Raw genomic sequence first — 19,303 nt, 5'->3', positions numbered from 1 at the left:
TGAAGACTGGGTCCTGTTTGTTGAAGGTGATAATGTGTGAGGGTAGCACAACTGAGTGATGTCTATGCTTGTTATCCCTTGCTGGATAAAGAGTTTTGACGACTTCATCCAAGTAGGATCTTGCCTTACAAACACTTGTTTGCTTTCTTTCAAAATGGGCAAGCTTGATTTGCAGTATTTGCTCATGAAATAAAATGTACACTTGCTTCATGTGGAATAAAGGCATCAAACCTGCTTCCGTGTTGAATTCAATTAAAAGACGCCTTGTCGGTGGCCTCTTGTTACTTCAGTTCATGTCAATCACCTCTTCAATGCCCAAACATGAAATGTGACACTGCAGCTGCGCAGTGGACAACATGGATCCCAAAAAGCCAATGTACTGTGACGTTCCCTCTGACAGCGTGGTGATTGATGGTCGTTTTTCCGTCCTGTATCACCCGTGCCGGGTAACCCTGACTCAAAGCATTTTAGACATCAAAATACATCAAGCAACTGGTGCAGGGGCCACAGAATGTCACATACCATAGTGTGACTGACAGCTTCTAATGCATGGATCTCCTGTCTGGTGCCTGGTCAGGATGTTAGCCAGACCCCTCTCTGGTTCAGGGTCTCAGACTTGAGCCAGCTGACTTTTGGCTTTCGAAAAGTTGTTGATCTCCTTTATTTATTATGATCGTTAAAGAAACAATCCTCGTAGTGTTTTGGAAGTGCTCTTTATGTTACTCTCATGGCATTGAATAAGTTATATGTTACTGACCATGCTCTGCCCATAGGTATACTGAGCATTATTATTCACCTTGTGGGTAAAGCTGTCCTTATATGGTTGGTGTCCTTTTTAACTTCTGTAGGCTAATTTTATATCTTTAGGCACTATTCTTCAAATTGGAATTGATTTAAAGGTCCAGTGTGTAAGCATGATCTCTTGGCTGAATATGGAAGAAATGGGATGTAATGTTTTCATTCATGTATTATCACCTGAAAATAAGAATTGTTGTGTTGTTGTTTTTTTAACTTAGAATGAGCTCTTTATATCTACATAAGAGGCGGGTCATTGTCCTTGAAGGATGCCATGTTTCTACTAGGGTTAGGAGATAAAAATTCCTGGATCAATTTTTGGATTGCTGAATTGATTTTTATATGTATAAATAACTAGAGATTAGTCCATTAGTCCAACCGATCCATTTTATTTCTCATAAAACAACATGTGTCCTTATACTTTAAGTCATATATTTCCTGTAATCTGTGAGAATAAGCTAATAGCTGCTGATTTCACTTTGCTAACTCAGTCTGCCACTCTGGCATCAACACTCCTCAGTGACCAGCTACAAAGGGTCAGAACTCAAACTCAAAATTGACAGTTTCAGAGTACAATTTCATATGTCAGGGATGTTAATTTAAAGACTCACATTTGTGCTGTGTTCAGTTTACAGAAGCTCTATTCATTTAGGTCTAAGGTTCCATTTTATTTGTTATTTTGTTATGGCACTATCTTGATGAGCAGGAACAGCTTAAATTTACTTAAAAATGTGTCTAGAAGTGCGTGACTAAACTTTTTCTCCCATGGTCTAGGGTTTGAATCAAACAAACAAACAAACAAAAAAGCTCAAATTGCTCAAATGCATATAGCCTTTCACATTTTTTGCACATTTTGTGGCCACTGTAGTTTGTTCTGCTCACTTAAAAGGGAGGCTGGGGCAAGTCATATTCAGTTGGTTGCAACCTCACTGCTCAATGCCATGAAATCCTGCACACTGGTCCTTTAACAAAGACAGCTGGTTACACTATTGGTGGCTGTAGTTTGTCTAAATTTTGCACCTTTCAAAGTGCTTTATCCTGGCTTTCACTTTTCTTTCAACAGCTCCCTTGTTTTGTTTAGCTTACCAGTAGATTATATAACAGTAATTAGAATAGCCTTCCTCTAGTATCCACAAGCAGAGAAAAAAAAAACTTTGAATAGCTTGAATTTTTTCTTTACATAAGTAAATCATGTGGTGGCTGAGCCAGACACGAATCTGGCAACTTGGTACACTCTTGTTTATTCACGGGTCAGACACAAGGCTTAATTGTTTTGGCCTTTCACAGTTAATGTTGTTTCATTAACAGCACTGAACCCCCCCTCCCCTCCCCCCTTTGAAACACAGACCTAATCACCTGTTGCAGAGCCTTCACAAATAAAGACAGCCAGCGAGGGTATCGCTTACCATACATTCAATATAGCTCTTCTCTGAAGACTGCTTCTCAGAGCTGCGTGTGTTTTTATGTCTGTGTGTGTGTTTGTGCAGAGATGAATGTGTTTGAAGTGAACCATGTTGCTTATGTAAGACGACTGATCTAAGCTGCTTGCAGAGAGATAGCTCAGGGAAAAGCAGACCCTTTGTAAACACACAGATGCACAAATAAACTTGCATGCTCAGTAAGTGCATGTGACTTGACATTTTTAACAAAAATGCCTCTAATTATGTGACTCGTGTGTGTGTGTCTGTGTACAGTATGTACTACTCTAGTTCATTCCTCAGGGGAGCTCTGTTCTGGTTAATCAGGAGTCTCCTTCACTTTACTCTGTGAACATAATCTCAAAAGCACACATAACTTAAAGGGGCAATGTGTAACAGCCGTGCATGTTGAAATCTTACTTAGTGTATGATCTATGGTTGAAGCGAGTTGTTTCCCCCTGCCCCCTCCACCCCAGACTTGAGTAAGCTCAGGCAGAGTGCAGAAACGCAAGATGAGTGCAACGTTGTTGTTTATCAGCTGTTTATAACTGCCAATGTAAAAGTGAACTCGTTATCCTGAAAACAAAAGCCCACTGCTCTGAAAATATACACACTTGAGCTGGAATTCAGAGACTGCCTGCCTTATTGCCTGCCAAACTCCATTAACACATTTCTAAATTTAACTGTTATAAATATCTACTCCATCTAAAAGATTAATGATTTGTTACGACTCATCAACAGATACTTACTCATTCAGTGAACATTCAGCATTAATTTGAACTCTAACTTGAAACAGGTAAACAATAACACAATTTATGGGCTGAATAGAAATTTCAAAGGAAGACATTGCAGTTGAAGCATTGTTGTCAACTTGGAATGCATCACAGTCGTTTTATGATGTATAACAGCAAATATCTTGCAGATTTCACCTTTAAGAGGCCTCTGTTCAGAGACAGCCTTTTTACTTTGTTTTCACACACTGTGATGAGAGGACAGAAAGACTACAGTCGACCTTATCAACAGTTTTTCAGCCATCATACACTGATGTACTGGTGGAAAATGCTGGTGAATGATAACTACAGGTGTCAACAGACATTCCCAACCAGGCCTGGGTTGTGAACCTGCACACAGCTGAGACCCTTGTTGTAATTCAAATGTCCAACTACAAAGAGCCCCGCAGTGACTCCTTGTTCCAAAGTCTTAAATACCATGATCAGTCACACTGGTAACATGAGATTTAATACCGCTCTCTAACCATGTGTGTATGTTTATTATGTTGGGGTGTAATTAATTAACTCAAAGTGCCATGTCCTGCTTCCCTCACAGGACACCTTGTGCCTGTCTCCTCTCCACTTGTGAGCTCCAGAATCTAACTGGACATAGCCACAGTTTATTTCACCTGACCTGAGCTGGACTCTTGTATTTATAAATCTCTGTGACACAGCATAGAGGTCCATTAAACAGTGTTACCCTTATTTGGTCCTCTCACACATCAGCAGTGAGAAGTGCTGAGGGGACAGTAACAGGAGAGTCTACTGCCCCTGTGTGGCGGCCCATGCACAATGCATTTAACTACAACCCCTTGTTAAATTCCTGCTATTGCTGTAAGACAAATAAAATTCTTCTGGATTTACTGAATGTTCATTTTTTTATATTGATGTGCTCATACAGCTGTGTGTCTGTCTGTGTGTGTGTGTTTGCAGGGAGATTTGCGGGGCTATCTGTCTCAGCAGGACTGGATGTTCAGAAACGCTGAGTTGCTGCAGCTGCAGAGGATGGCCTGTGAAATCGCTGCTGGTGTCACTCACCTTCACAAACACAACTTCCTGCACAGGTAGCACTTCAGAATCACAACACTGAAGCACTTAGGCAAGCTTGCAGGTTTTTGACCCACTAAGCTAAGCATTGTTTTTCTCCTCCAACTGTTTAGGGTAACACTCATTCTGTTAGTGACAGCTAGACACAAAACATTGCGATTACACATTTGAAGCCAACATTTTAAGGTTGTTTGCATCAGGTTAATTTATTAGATCAGAAGTTTTTAGCCTAATGTTTTGTTTTAATCAACGATACAGTGTATACATTTCCTTCCCTCTTTTTCCCTTTCCAGCTGTATTGAACATTTGGACAAATTATTTTTGAAAATTAATTTATTAACATGAAAAAACTATACAAACATCCACTCCAACATGCATATATAGCCAAACATGTCAAATAAAAAATGTAAAATAATATTAATGATAGTAATTGTCCCCTCCAGTGTACAATCACAGAGGTAAAAATACAGGTGCAGACTTACTCAGGGGAAGATGATGATAATGCGTGTATGTAATGTGTGTATAGACGGAATATAGTGTAGTTAATAAACCTCATTGTATTAAAGCTATGGCAGGGCCATTTAGTAAAAGTGGATTTTTATAGCCTTAATGAATATGTAATTAGTTAGATAAGTAGTTCTCTTAATGAAATGTCTATTACTGAATTCAGAAAACCTATACTGTATACCTGTATTGTTATATATAAGCTTAGTATTAGAATTTTAATACAAGAGGATAAGTCATAGTGTTAGTAAAAATGTAACTTGTCTTTGTTAAATTAAATTAGATGACATTTAATACCACTACAAGGAATTTCATATTTTGTTGATTTTGGAGGCCAATATTGACAAAAGTGGTTGTGTTTCCACCCTAATAACCACAAAGTACAATGACTCCGTTTGAAAAATGTAAACACAGGCTTGTTTCAACTGGTTTCATAGAGAATCTGAACCCTATGGCAGGCATTAAGAAGAGCTATACAGAAATAGAATTATCTCCTCATGAATGGTCTCATTTACTTATGTAGGTCATATAGAGGCATCAGTATTAAACTGAGACTTTTTCAGAAGCAGTTAAAAACTCCTAGTAGCAGCATTCAATGAAAGATTTGGCCAAAATTTTGTATATTTTAATACATTTTAGCATTTTAATGTTACATAGAATAAATATATCTCCCTAAATGTGTACATAATGGCATACTAATACAATTCTCATGGTATACGATTAGTAAGCAGTCATTTTACTGGCTATGTAATGTCACTTGCTAAATATATAGCCACAAACATCATAAAATATGTTTGTAAAGACTTGGGTCAACAGTTAGTTTTACTTGAGTGCTTACTGTCCAACCAGTCTGAGGAGTAGCAGTGTTCTCCAAAAAAGGTGTGTACAGCAGAGAGGCTGCATTTCGTTTTCATTTTTACCCCTGCGAGCACTGGATGTCTGGCTACTAGCAGCCAGTGGGGTACAGGGGGTTTTGGGAGCGTGAGGCTCGGGGGTAACATACGATGCTCCGCTCATCAGCTCTATTTTGCATGCTCAGAATAAGCTCAGAGAGTTCCAATTACACAGCTCCCATGCATTGCCACAGTGTCAGCTGTCCGCTGCCAGAAGGATATGATGATTCTGCTCTTTGCGTGTAAGAGGATAGCCTCACATTGAGCGTTGTGTTTTAATCCTTGTTACAACTTATAAAGGGAGATCTACAGGCTTCCCGCCATGTGGACTAAATTAATATACAATCGTAAAAATATTTCTGTGGCACTTTTCTAAAACTTGTCTGGCGTCATAACAAAAGTTTACACAAATTGAATGACTCAGAGTGCAGCCACCTGCTGGCAAAGTTGAAGGTATGTTGATGCTGCAGCACCACAGACACAAAACCCTTGGGGCAAGTGCTGTGTGGGCTGATATCCAAAGCTGAAACCTCAGCTTTGCTATGCAAGGGTGAGAATGGTACTGCAAAAGAGCAAAACACATACTGTACTGTCTCTGTGCCATGAATGTATTCTCATTCAGAAACTGTGGATGATGATTCTTTTTAGGCACAATTCAGACTTTACATTGTCAGTTTAATATGAGCCATGTTTGTGAATATTTACTGGGTTGTCTTGATCTCTTGATCTGCTGCCAAGAACATTTTCTTTCACCAGTTTTGAAAAGCTTATGTTTAGCTCATGTGTTGTGAAATCCTATTTTTCAATAACAGTTACAGAAACATTTAATAAGCCAGAATCACAGCTTAGTTTGACAGAAAAATTTGAGTTATTCCGGTATTCCAGCACAAGTGTCTCTGAGGGGGTAAAGCCCTAGTATAGCAACTGGGTGGCAGCTGTTACTGTACTCTTAACTGTATTACCAAGGCATATTTCACATACATTGCAGAGGAATTTTAATAGCATTTAATGTGCAAAACTGGAATAATGAATAGGAAAACAAAACTAAACCTTTTCTCAAGCTTTATGAGTATCACCAAAACTTATAACCACTGAAGTCTGATAGGATTTGCAAATTATTGTTTTCTGCTCATCTGACTTTTTCCAACCTGAACTATGTCTATAAAAAGGCAGATAAACCAGTCTTTTTTCCAACTCCTTCTCATTGTATTCATTGTTATAAACAAGCTAAAACTGTATGTAGTCTGTTTAGCTTAGTTTGCCACATAAAAATCTGGTTTATTAACAGTTCTTGATAGTGGACATTAAGTTTTGACCCCAGAGTTATTTTCCTTTGCTCTTGAAGACAGATGAAACCAATAAGCTGCAATAGTATTTGATTGATTGTTGCCATGCCACATATTAGCCTTGTAAGGTTAAGATGTTGGATTCATTTCCTTACTGCTGTCACTGTATGATGGGCCTCGGCCAACAGCTCAGGACAGGGGACAGGACAGTTTAAAATAAATCTCCATTTATCTTACAGAGGTTTCAGCGGGTCTGACAGTAGCTGGGTCGTGTGCACACAAAAACACTGGTGTCAGCAGTGTTTGTCGTTAGACGAGTAAAAAGGACTTGGAACTTATGCACAGGGATTGCTACAGGGCTAAAGGGAAACCAAAGCCTGCCTCTTCTTTCAGTGTGAATGAACTACCATATGGCAGCTAAATGGCCAGAGAGAACCTCGGAGCTTCTTATGCCCTCTCCTGGCAACCCCACAAACAGTCTGCAGAGCCTGTGTTTCCCTCTAGAAACTATATCCTGCTGCTGTATGCACTAGTCAGGAATAGCCCCTGCATGTGTGCTTGTTGCATGGCGAAGAGCAGAAGCAAGTGACAGAAGAACTTCCTATAGTTGGCAAAGTCATTTGCCCGACCTTGGCAGACTTCCCTGCCCTTGGTTCTTATGAGGTAATCTTAGACTTGGGTTAAGAGCAGATAGTGGGTTCCTTGTTGATCTTGATGAGATAGATTTTTTAATAACTTCACCCTGGTCTTTGCGTTAAAGGAAAAATCTGTAATACATATATATAGTAATAAATCATAAAATGACCATGATATATCATTAGAGATTTGTAAACATGCCAAGTTTAAATACTTCCTGCTACGGCTGCAGTGTCATTCTTTTGAAATTTCCATTCCAGCCCTGATCTCATGTTAATGTTTGCCCATTTCATGTTAATTAGAGTTCAAATGAATGCTGAACGTTTACAGAATAAGTAAGTGTCTGTATATGAGTCATAAGAAATCATCAATAATCTTTTAGAAGGAGTAGATGTTTATAACAGTTAAATTGAGCAATATGTTAATGGAGTCTGGCAAGCGGTCACTGAGCTCAAAATCCAGATTGTGTATTTTCAAATCAGTGGGCTTTTGTTTTCAGGATAGTGAGATTAGCTTCACATTGACAGCCAACTGACATTTAGAAACAGCTGGTCAACTTGTAGGACTGTGTAGTGTAGGACTTGTGGGTGGTTGTTATTGTGAAATTACAATATTGTGCTCATCTTGTGCTACTGCAGTGTTCCTGCAGCCTGCCTAAGCTTCCTCGAGCCTGGAGAGGAGGGGGCATGGTACACAACTCTCTTCAACAATAGACTGTATATTAAATAAGATTTCAACCTATTTAATACACAGTCTATGGCTCCAACTTGCTGGCTGGACTGCTGTACTCATTTTTTGACATAAATGACAATATACAGGCTGAACAAACTTGCCTACAAGTTTCATAATCAGTAAATATTTGCTACTTGTGAATTTTTAACTATCTAATCTGTCGATATGTGTCATGCTGATGTCTCTGCCTGTTCTCTCACAGTGATTTGGCTCTGAGGAACTGCTACCTGACTGCAGATCTTACAGTCAAAGTAGGAGACTACGGAATTGGACCATACAGATACAAAGTAAGCACATTTCAAATATCTTCTGCCTGGACCTTTTGTTAAGTTCATTATTACTCTATGGTACTGCATTTTCTTGTAAAAACCAGGTTACACTGTACAATAGACTGGTTTAAGATATATTGTAGATTTATTCTTGAAGCAACTACAAGGACTTTTCATATTTTGCTAACTTTGCAGGCCACTGTGAAGAAACACAGTTGGGATTCCACTGCCATAACCACAAACTGTAGCATCAAAAATGAAATTATCCAAAGGAAAATCTCCTTACAAATGCTTCTTTATAACTGACTAACATACTACATATATGAAGTTGTCCTGGGAAAATGTAAACATTCATCTGATTTCAAGAAGAATCTGACCTGGTGGCAGGCATTAAGAAAAACATAATTTATTAACTATTCCTTCTTAAGATAATCACTCCACTTTGTGCTACTGATGAACTTAAGTTGCCTCTCTGATGTTTGGCTATTAGTTGAGGTGAAGTCACTGTGAAAGTCTATCTTCGTAGCACCAGCTCAAGATGACGTGGGTTGTGCAGGTCTTTGCCTTTTGATCAATTGTATATTCACTGAAGATCGTCTTCTCTTGTAACTCGACACGCTGCAAATGTCCTCAGGCAGCTCTGTCTGCTGGATTCTTTAAATACTGCTGACCCGTCACTTTGGCTGTCTGAATTTAATACTCATAAGATAAGGTCACCCACAGAATCTATTTCTGTAAAGAAAGGAGAGGCTATGTGGGTGGACTGCCTGAGTGGGAGCTAATAAACAAGCACGTTTCTTTTAGCTCATTTATTTTAGAGTGCTTTTTGATGATGTTGTATTTGCACAATTGTTTGCAGTGTTTTCCAAAAAGTAATGGTTTTAAAAGCAGCAAATAAGCCTGTGTCACTGAAATGTTTTACAATGTTACTATAGGAGGATTACATCATCACAGAGGATGATGTGTTCGCTCCCCTTCGCTGGTTGGCTCCTGAGCTGGTGGGTGAGCGCCATGGGGGTGTGATTACTGTGGAGCAGACCAAGCCCAGCAATGTGTGGTAGGTACCAGATTGTAGCTCTTCACTGACATTAGAGGACTTTTATAAAAAAAACCCTCATTACTCATAATGACTGTGAGTGAACCTGAATCTAATCCAAATATATTATAAGTTTATACTCCTGAGAGAAAAAGAAGGAAAGATTTATATGATCCTCTTGCATATTGTAAGAAGAAAGGTAGCATTTAAAAGCTAGAGTCATGTCCTGTAATCAAAATGTATATGTGAAGTGTGTTTAGAATGACACAAAGTAAAGAATGACAGTAATCTGCAGTACACCTCTGGCTCATTGCTGAGACAACAAGCCCTTTCTGCTAATTCCAGAGCTTGTAAATTGCAAACAATCTGGGTCATTTCCAAAAGACGGAAAAAAGACACTGACACTGCACCAACGAAGCATCTCTCCACACTGTACAGCCTTTTCAGCCCCTCCCTGACTTGATAATTCATTGCCCAAATGCTGTCATAAATTTCAGAGTTACATAAGGTAGTTGTAGATACAAGAGCCAGATATCCCCCTGAATAAAAATATGTTGAGATTCAAAATGTTTTCATGTAAAGACCAAGAAGTGTTTAAATTTGGTTCTTGTTATCATATCTGCTTTTTGAATGATGTAATGTATTTTACAAGACTGTTTTTGTGGGTTTGGATATTTATAGCAACTCGTCTGATGAAGTTTTATGGTTTTGGGTCAAGAGCTTAAGGTCACTTGCCGAACTTGGCATGCACAAGATAACTTTGGTCCTGCAGCAAATTCCAACAGCTCTGTTATCCTTGATTGTCTGTAGGGCCTTGGGGGTCACATTGTGGGAGCTCTTTGAGAGTGCTTCTCAGCCGTACCCACATCTGTCTGACCGGGAGGTTCTCAATCATGTGATCAAGGATCAACAAGTCAAACTCTTCAAACCACAGCTGGAGCTTCCTTATTCTGACAGATGGTGAGTTGTTAGAACAAACAACATACTAATAGTACTGTAAAGCAACAAAGTATGTTAGTTATATTCATTAAGTCAGGGTTTTTAAAGTGATAGTTTGAATTATTTGAAGGGCTTTGTTTGAGGTACATGTCAGTCGAGACGCCTCCAGTTTGGAGAAGCAGAGAGGAGTACCAGCACAGAATCTAAGCAATGTACTGCTGTGGACAGGGTCAGCAGTAAAATGGATTTTAGCCACTTAAAAATAAATCATTCTAAATCATATTTAGAATATTTGTTATTGATTTTCAGTGCTTTAATTTGCCGTCACACAGCCGTTTCTGACAGGAAACCACAGTTATATAAACCACATCTCACTCAACCAGACTCCTTTAGAAAAAACAGTAATTTTACCACACAAAACACATGATAATCCAGACTGTCCCTTGAAGTTATTTCGTGTATGAATGAAAATGTATCTTGTCTGAAAAATACATGCCTGTTTTCCCTCTAACTGCAGGTATGAGGTCCTGCAGTTCTGCTGGCTGTCTCCAGAGAGGCGGGCCACAGCAGAAGAAGTGCACCGTTTACTTATCTATCTGCGCATGCAAGGCCAGAAGGACATAGAAGAAGATTTTGAACAACGCTGGGATGCTCTGAAGCCTAACCCCTCCACACGGCAGACCACTGTTAGCCACTCCTCTTTCCCAATCTTGGAACAGTTTGCTGACGATGCCCTACGGCAAGAGATTGATGAAGTTCTTACCGTTACTGAAACAAGCAAAGGTCTCAGCTTTGAATATGTTTGGGAGGCAGCCAAGCACGACCACTATGATGGCACCCATGGACGTTCAAGCATGGACACAACATTGAACTATCACAGCATGTTCTTTCCTGTTTCCAGTGAAGACATCCAGGCCCATTTCCCCGATCCTGCAGCCAGAGCAGCAGGCAAAGAAAGTGGTAACACTCCTTCAGGAATTCCTGGGGTCGTACCAGTGTTTGATGCACAAAAGCCAACTAATGGAAATGAATATTACATACAACTGGAAGAACAAGGGGAGAGCACTGTTGGGGAAGATGGGAACAGAGGGCAAGACGGGGACTTCAGTTCAGGCCGGCAAGACTTTGTCGTTCTCCAAGATGTCCGTCTGGATGAGTCTAGTACTGATGCGGATTTTTTCCACCAAAGTATTGACTCCAAGGATTCCTATTTACCAGACAGCCACATCTGGTCATCTCTTGAAAATGACAGTCCATACCACACCAACATTTTCACTGAAGGGGAGTCCAAGCAAGAGGACTCCCCTTCATGGAGAAACAGTTTCATGGAGCTTCCAGAGCGCAACGGGAACCCTTTCCATGAAGGTGCACCTTTAGAAGTCCAGGAGGTGGACACAGATAAAAGCTATGGGGATTCTTTTTTAGGGGATAGTTCAGAAGCCCCTCACTTGGCGGATTCTGTGGAAGTAGCAGAGGGAGAGAACACAGACGTGAAGAGGCTTCTGAATACTGAAAAGCTAGCTGACAACTTCACGTTTCTCAAAGAGCAGAGCCTGATGAAAGATGGGTCCAGTTTCTCAAGTCCGCGGGAGAATTTTCTTTTACCTGGCGTAGCCCATGAACCAGAAGACGCATTCAAAATGAGTTCTTGGGACAACCTAGAGACTTTAGGCAGCTTAACCACAGCAGACACTTATTTTAAACCTGCAGCAAGTAGCACATCCTCAAGACAAGAACTTTTAGACTCTCCAAGTGCCAGTTTGGGGGAGTTAAGTCAGTCTCTGGTAGAAAACGAAACACTGGTGCCTTTCATTACAGTGGTCACAGAAGATGACACAAGCAACCAGCTGCCAGTTAGAAATAGTTCTTCCACCGAAGACCTTGGTCTGCTGCAATCCTCAGACAGAGGTATAGACTCTGGTTTTGATTCTACCTCAGAGAGGTTTGAGATTATCATCAGTGAAACTGATGGCCACAGCTCTGCATTCTCTGAAAGTGCCACTACAGACTTATTGTGCACAGATGCCAAAATTCCCAGCCTTGAAGATGACCTTGGAACCTCAAAAGATAATGTTCAACCCATAGAAGGTAAAATGCCTGAAAACCTGCAAGTCCAAGCATTGTCCTCAGACAATGGACACAGTGAAGACTTAACAAGTAATGACCTGTTGAGTGAACTAATTGAGGATGCAGATATAGAACTGGAAACCACTCTGTCTGACCAAGAGGAATCATTTATGGATACCAGTGGGCGCCCTATTGTCAGATCTTCTCTTTTGGTCTCTGGGCCATCTTTGGACCAGATCAGCCAGGACAGTTTACTGGAAGACAGTATGTCCACCACTCTCCCGACTGTGGATAATTCAGCTGAGACACCAGACTCTTTAGACTCTTTGGACATCCACAGGCTAGCTGAGCAAGGAGAAGAGCTAAGTGCTCAAATAGCCCAACACAAACTCCAACCTCCATACAAAATATCTGACAGTGGATATGAGACGGAGAACCTGGAGTCTCCTGAGTGGAACTCTCAACCTAATGTCAGAGACCACTCCCCTGTCAAAAATGGCTTGAGCGTTGCCAAAGAAGAGAAAGAGGAGACAGAAGAGCCCGCAGCTGCAACAAATCTGGTTCCACCAGAAATCATCATCTCTGAGGTAGAGGGTGTTCTGCTGGATGCTCACAGTGAGGATCCCACTGAAGGCCAGCAACCAGATCATGCAGTCCCCGCTGAGGAGCCACTCATGGGCAGTAATTACAGAGACTCTGCCTACTTCTCAGACAATGAATCAGAACCTGAGAAGAAATCTGAAGAAATGATTGCAGGAGGTTCTAGTGAAGTCACATGGCTGAGGAACTCCACTGATGCGGTCAGTGGAGCTGCTGGAGGTCCAGCACTGGCAATTAACGTGGAGAAGGATGTAGATTCTTTATTTTCTCAGCAAGAGTCTTCTGAAGCTGCTGAAGCAAAGGCTGATGGAGAAACACCCGATCCTCATGTTGGGGACATATTACCAGAGGCAAATTTCACTGTGAAATGTGAGGAGGAGGTGACAGAGTCTAGCAACTATCATAATGAAGATGGAAACAAGCCAGAGGTCTTAAAGGATGTCGCATCTCCTGATCAACCAGACCCATCAGAAAATCTAGATCTTCCCTCTGCTACCCCGTCAAAGCCATCAGCCGAGAGCACAGGTCATGCTAAACTAAGCAGGACCTACGCCAGTGATGGTCATAAAATAAAAGAGCCGGACATGGAGGGGCGTTACCTTGGGAGGCGGGATGGTTCGGGTTTAGATGGACAGGAGGACGGCGTAGATGCAGACGAGGAGGACGAGAACAGCGATGACTCCGATGATGACATTCGTGCATACCAGCTGCACAGCTCCAGCTCAGAAAGTGAGGATGATGCCGTGCACACAGTACCACTTATTGTCTCAGATGACACCAGTGCAAAGAACCTGAAGAGCTTGTTGAAACCCACCACCCTGAACATCGAGGCATCATCCTCTCCGTTTCCTGAAAGGAACAATGCAGATAACTCCAGAAGAGCCGTGTCTTTCTTCGATGATGTCACTGTCTACCTGTTTGACCAGGTAAAACTATTGTCTGTTCTGTTGTACAGCTATAGTAAGAAATTTCATAGGGCCTTTCTGACTGAAATCCAACTCATTCTGATTTAGGAGACCCCCACCAAGGAACTGGGTGACCACTCCTCAGGCTCAAACAATCAGGTACCAGAGTTCAGCAGCCCAGGGCCCACTGCCAGCTACCTGAACCGTTTCACCAACTCTGAAAGCTCCACAGATGAAGAAGGTAAAGCCCACAACATACAGCTGCTTCCACCTATATTCAATTGAAAGACAAACCATTTAATGCTCAAACTGATAAACTGAATTTGATGCCTGCAACACTGAGTCTTTCAAGGATGCCCCTTTAATACCCAATCATGATACTATCACCTGTTACCAGTTAACCAGTTTACCTGTGAAATGTTCCAAAGAGGAACTTTTGTTGCCCTTGTCCCAACTTTTTTGGAACATGTTGCATTCAGTCGAATATAAGTCGAAAAGGATTTGCAAATAATTGCATTCTATTTTTATTTCTGTTTTACAGTGTCCCAACTTTTTGGGAATCAGGGTTGCACTTGTCCTGACTCTTTCATTAAATCCCTGCAGGTGGTGGTTTTGAGTGGGATGATGACTTCTCCTCCCCTGCACCTGCCTTCCTGCCCAAGACGGATAAAGACCCCGTGTCAAAGGCTATGCCCTCATCTGCAGCATCTCGCTTTTCCTCTCCTCCCCCCGCAGTAGGGCGCGTGCTGGAGCCTAGCTGGACCAGCTCCTCAAACTACTCCCGTTTCTCCATCTCACCGGCCAGCATCGCCAGCTTCTCCCTCACGCATCTCACGGACTCTGACATCGAACAAGGAGGCAAGTTGAGAGTGCAGTCACACCCAACCTGTACAGGTGTTCACACAAGCTTAAAAGAATAATTTGAGATCTTGGGAAATACTCCTATTTGCTTCCTAGATGCAATTTGATACCACTTTGATCTCTTTTCTCTGTCACATCTATGCACAAGATGACCAAAATCTCACACCCCAATTTAGATATTATATTCAGATAATAATACATATCACAACATAGCTCAATCTGTAAATATAGTAAATAAATTGTTTTTGTTTTCATTTTGATTTATATACTCAAAAAGTACTTTCTCATACTTGATTCATTTTCTCAGTTTATTTGGGATCATTTAAAAAATTAAAAGGTAAAAAGAAAACACTTTTCAAAGTACAGTTTTCTGGTCCATCTTAGAATTTTTATACCCAAACGATGTCCCTGCAACAGACGTAGTCCATCCTTTCAGTACAAACTTCTCTTTTTTTTTTTTAAATAGCTCATTGGAGTCTGTCTCATGTTCATTCTTCTCCATGCTTTCTTGTTGCATTTATGCAAATTTTCTGACAGCATCCTAGGAAACTATAAAAGCTGGAATGGAATATAATATGCATAAATCTGTTTGCATTAGTAAATAACGACAAGTATGTAGTGTTCTCATTACTTTAGAATGAGCTGCTTATATCTATAGAGGGCACTGGTCCTCTTCCACAGTGGCCACCATGTTGCGCCGCCATGTTTTTATTGGGTATCCCTGAATGGGCAAACCAAACACTGACTCTAGGGAGAGCCTTGAGCGTTTTTTGCGTCCACCATATGTTCACGCACAGGCTTGGAAGGGGACGGTGAGGTTAGCAGTAACCAATTGGTTGCAATCTACAGCCTCACTGCAAGATGCCTCTAAGTCCTACACACTGGCCCTTTAATCTAATCATATGCATTTATTGACATATTTATTTAGATAATATTTAATTTTAATATTTAAATAAAGGTATATAACTACTATTACAACATTTTCCATGTGCCATGCTCATTGAGCCATTAAATACATGTGTTTGAGTAGTATTCATCAATCAATTGAATACATTTTTAAACTCTTTGTATCCTCCTTTGTTCACCTCAGGAAGCAGTGAAGATGGAGAAAAGGACTAGTGTGATAAACTGTTCATCATCACACTATTGAAAAATAAACTCATACTCGCACTTTTTGGAAATGGAGGACTGCTGAATAAGGACAGATGACGTGGTTTGTGGGGCAAACCGCGGATGCTTCTCTCAGGCAGAACTGTTCTTTACCTACATGGAGACGGCCATGAGAACAATGGTCGTGAAACAGACTTTCAGCAAATAAGACAGACGAGGCCCAGTCCCAGTCTGAGCCACATCACCTCTCCAGCTACATCAGTGTGTGTGATTTCAGTTCAGTGCAATTCCACTTGGGGAAAAAAAAAAGAAAAACATGTTCCTAAATGTTTGCTTTAAAGACTCATCAAGCACATTCCAGGTGTTTGGCTGCTTCTTTTTGTTGTGTGTCAAAGTGCACTCCTTTTCCAGGACTTTTGCATCACCAAAAAAAAAATAGAAAAAAAGAAGACTTTTTATGTTCTGAATTCAACACACTGGGCTGGCAAACTTATCACTACAGCCAAATAGGAATAAGCTCTTTGATTTCAGCAGACCTAAAACTGAAGATCCAAGCTTTTTTTTTTTTCTCTAACGTTTAATTTTGCTCCTTCATGTTGTGCGATTATTTCAGTGGTTGCCTTTTTTTTTCTTTTTTGGAAGAGTGATTTGTTTTTCTGTAACCTCTTGCTGGGTGTTAGTCACGGTCTCCTAATTGGAGAGAACCTACGTGTGGTATCCTTCTGTAGCAGCATTTGAATAAGAAGGGTTGAAATTTAGGAAGCGCCATCCACGCATAGGATGATTGGATAACTACCTTAACTAAAAATCCCTCATGTGGGAGATGACACACTGTATGTTCCTTTAGTTATGTTTTAAAGGAACATTTACACTACGTAGTTTCATATTTTTGAGACATCTCATTAAGAATGGTTGGTGTTATTAGATAAGGATTGCCATTAATCCTGACGGAGGTAGTAGGAAAAACCTGCTTATTCATTTTGTAATGCTTCATTTATGCTCTGAAAATGTGCAGGAGGTTGGTTTTGTCCCAATTACTTGTCACTGGGTTTTATCACAGTGCCTGTGATGCTATAAAAAGAAAAAGAAACAGCTGCACTCCTCCATTTTAATATCACTACAAAATTTAAAATCACACATTTAGTGAGATTGTGTAAAAAGTGGGAGATTTTATTTTTTAAATGTCAGAATGAAGAAATGTTAATGAGGTGTTTGTTAACAAATGTGCAATGAGTTTCATTAATCAGTTGAAATTTGAGTTCATTGGAAGACCTGGTGAACGCGTCGGCGTTTCTTTGGTAATGTGCAGGGACTTAAAGCTTCACTACTAGAACAAGAAAAAAAAAAAAACACTGCTGCTGTTATCGACTTCAGTGTCAGGAACAGAGTTGTCTGCCTTTTTGTTTACTTTGTGTCAAACTTAATTAACTTGTTCAGATGGCATTTTCCTCCTTAAAGGAATAGTTCAGATTATTTGAAGTGGGGCTGTATGAGGTATTTATCCATAGTCAGTGTATTAATTGCAGTAGATGACCCCAGTTTTGGGAACCAAAGCAATTTTCTGCTGTGGACGGGGATCTGCAGCAATATGTATTTTAGCCACCTAAGCGTATTTAGACTATTTTCACTGGTTTACCCTGTTGTCAGTCTTTTTTAAAGGCCAAATTTCACTCTCTCACTCAACCAGATTCTATTGGTAACATCAGTCATTTTAACTTTCAGAACATGGGAGTTGCTGGTCTACCGCTGTCTCGACCAGCTAGTTTATATTAGTCATTGTGTGACTTCAGTGAATCCACGCTAACCTTTTAAAACACCAAAGTCACACAATAACAGAAACAAACTAACTAGCTAGACTAGCAGCTCCTTTGTTCTGTGAGGTTAAATTGCTGATTTTGCAAAAGGAATCTGGTTGAGCAAGATTTGACTTTTCTAACTGGTTTCTTGTCAGAGAATGCTGTCTGATGGTAAGGTTAAGCTATGACAGTAATTCACAAATACACTAAATGCAGTGTACACCTAAAGTGATTTTGAGTTTCACAGGTTAATAGCCACCTAAAAAATTAGTATCAGTTTAAGTGTATGCTGTATTTATAATATTTTCACTGCTTTACTGCCTTTTCTGAGCCAAATATTGCTCTCTCCAAGCCAACCAGACTCCATTGGCAAAATCAGTTGTTTTACCTCGTAGATCACAGGTCTGGGCCCTTTGCCGCTGCCTCAATTGGTTAGTTTGTGTTATTGTTCCATGTCAGTGAATCTTAACTAACCATTTAAAACAATGAAGTCATACAATAACATAAACAGAGTAACCAGTTAAGGCAGCAGTAGATCAGCAACTAACATGTTCTGCAGGGTAAAATTAACGATTTTACAACTGGAGTTTGTTTGGTCTGGACAGAGTGATGTTTGGCTTATGTAAAATAGTGTTGTCCTGTTGGAAAAGGTTGTCTGATGGCAAGGTAACATGGTGAAAATAGCACTCTTAAACTGATAATTCTTTTTCTTTTTTTTGTTTTGGTGATAATATGTGTTATTGCTGACCCTGTTCATAGCAGTACATTGCTTAGCTTCCTACTCCGGTACTGCTGCTGCTTCTCCAAACTTGGGGCGTGCTGACTGCCATCTACTGTAGATAATACACTGGCTATGGAGAAGTAACTTACACAACCCCACTTCGAATAATCCAGACTATCCCTTTAACGTGTTCAGATGGCATTTTCCTCCTTAAGGACCCCTTGTCCAGTTGCAATTTTGAGCATTTCATTATTGTATCATTTGCAGGCCATACATCGTCTCTGTGGCTGTACAGGGTTGGTTGGGGATGTGTGTGTGCATGTGTGTGTGTGTGTGAGTGAGAGAGAGTAGTTTCTGTATAAAGCATAATGCAAACAGCAACAGTTTCCATGTACAGCTATAAAAACACAGTTCTTTGAAACTGTTAGTTATACAGTTACTGTATGGTTCTTCTTAATGACTCAATCATTTAATGGTTTTGTCACCTCACCTGTAGTAGATAAAGTCCACCTCCCCCGCCCCATGCAGAAGGCACTGTACAGTATCTTAGACAATGTTAACCTCTGTTAAAAACCAGCAGCCTGTGCTTCAGTTAAACTTGAACATTTATTTAAGGAAATCTCGTTTTATTTGACTACAGTATACATTTGCTTAATCTTGCACATTTGAGAAATGTAACTTAATGTTGAACTGTACTGATGTATGTAAATGTTATTTTTTTCTGTCTGTAAATGGGAAATGATGATGTAACTGAGTTCTAGGTATGAGGTTTCATTTTGTAAGTTAAAGCTGAGTTGATCAGAGGAACATATCACAGTCGTCAGCTAAAAGCAGTTAAATTAAGACACAAAAGGAGATGTGAAATCATTCTGTCCTTTAAACTTGTAGATTTTAAAAATATTTTTACTTCATATTTAT

At 40.2% G+C, this 19,303-nt stretch overlaps 1 protein-coding gene across 1 annotated transcript in view; it reads left to right on the top strand.

Annotated features, from left to right (window-relative positions):
- Positions 1-16,646, top strand: part of lmtk2 (lemur tyrosine kinase 2) — a 31,212-nt gene extending 14,566 nt beyond the window's left edge. The window contains exons 7-14 of the mRNA XM_084744930.1: positions 3,917-4,047; positions 8,284-8,368; positions 9,286-9,407; positions 10,197-10,346; positions 10,843-13,918; positions 14,006-14,138; positions 14,501-14,755; positions 15,849-16,646. Coding sequence (XP_084601056.1) covers positions 3,917-4,047; positions 8,284-8,368; positions 9,286-9,407; positions 10,197-10,346; positions 10,843-13,918; positions 14,006-14,138; positions 14,501-14,755; positions 15,849-15,877 — 3,981 coding nt within the window. The 3' untranslated portion in view covers positions 15,878-16,646. The remainder of the gene's footprint in view (positions 1-3,916; positions 4,048-8,283; positions 8,369-9,285; positions 9,408-10,196; positions 10,347-10,842; positions 13,919-14,005; positions 14,139-14,500; positions 14,756-15,848) is intronic.
- The last annotated feature ends 2,657 nt before the right edge of the window (positions 16,647-19,303 follow it).

The sequence above is a fragment of the Lutjanus erythropterus genome, chromosome 19 (genome assembly GCF_056507025.1).
Source record: "Lutjanus erythropterus isolate fLutEry1 chromosome 19, fLutEry1.hap2, whole genome shotgun sequence".
Lineage (NCBI taxonomy): Eukaryota > Metazoa > Chordata > Actinopteri > Lutjaniformes > Lutjanidae > Lutjanus > Lutjanus erythropterus.
Note: the sequence above shows the minus strand (reverse complement) of the source record. Positions and strands in the feature narration are given on the sequence as shown.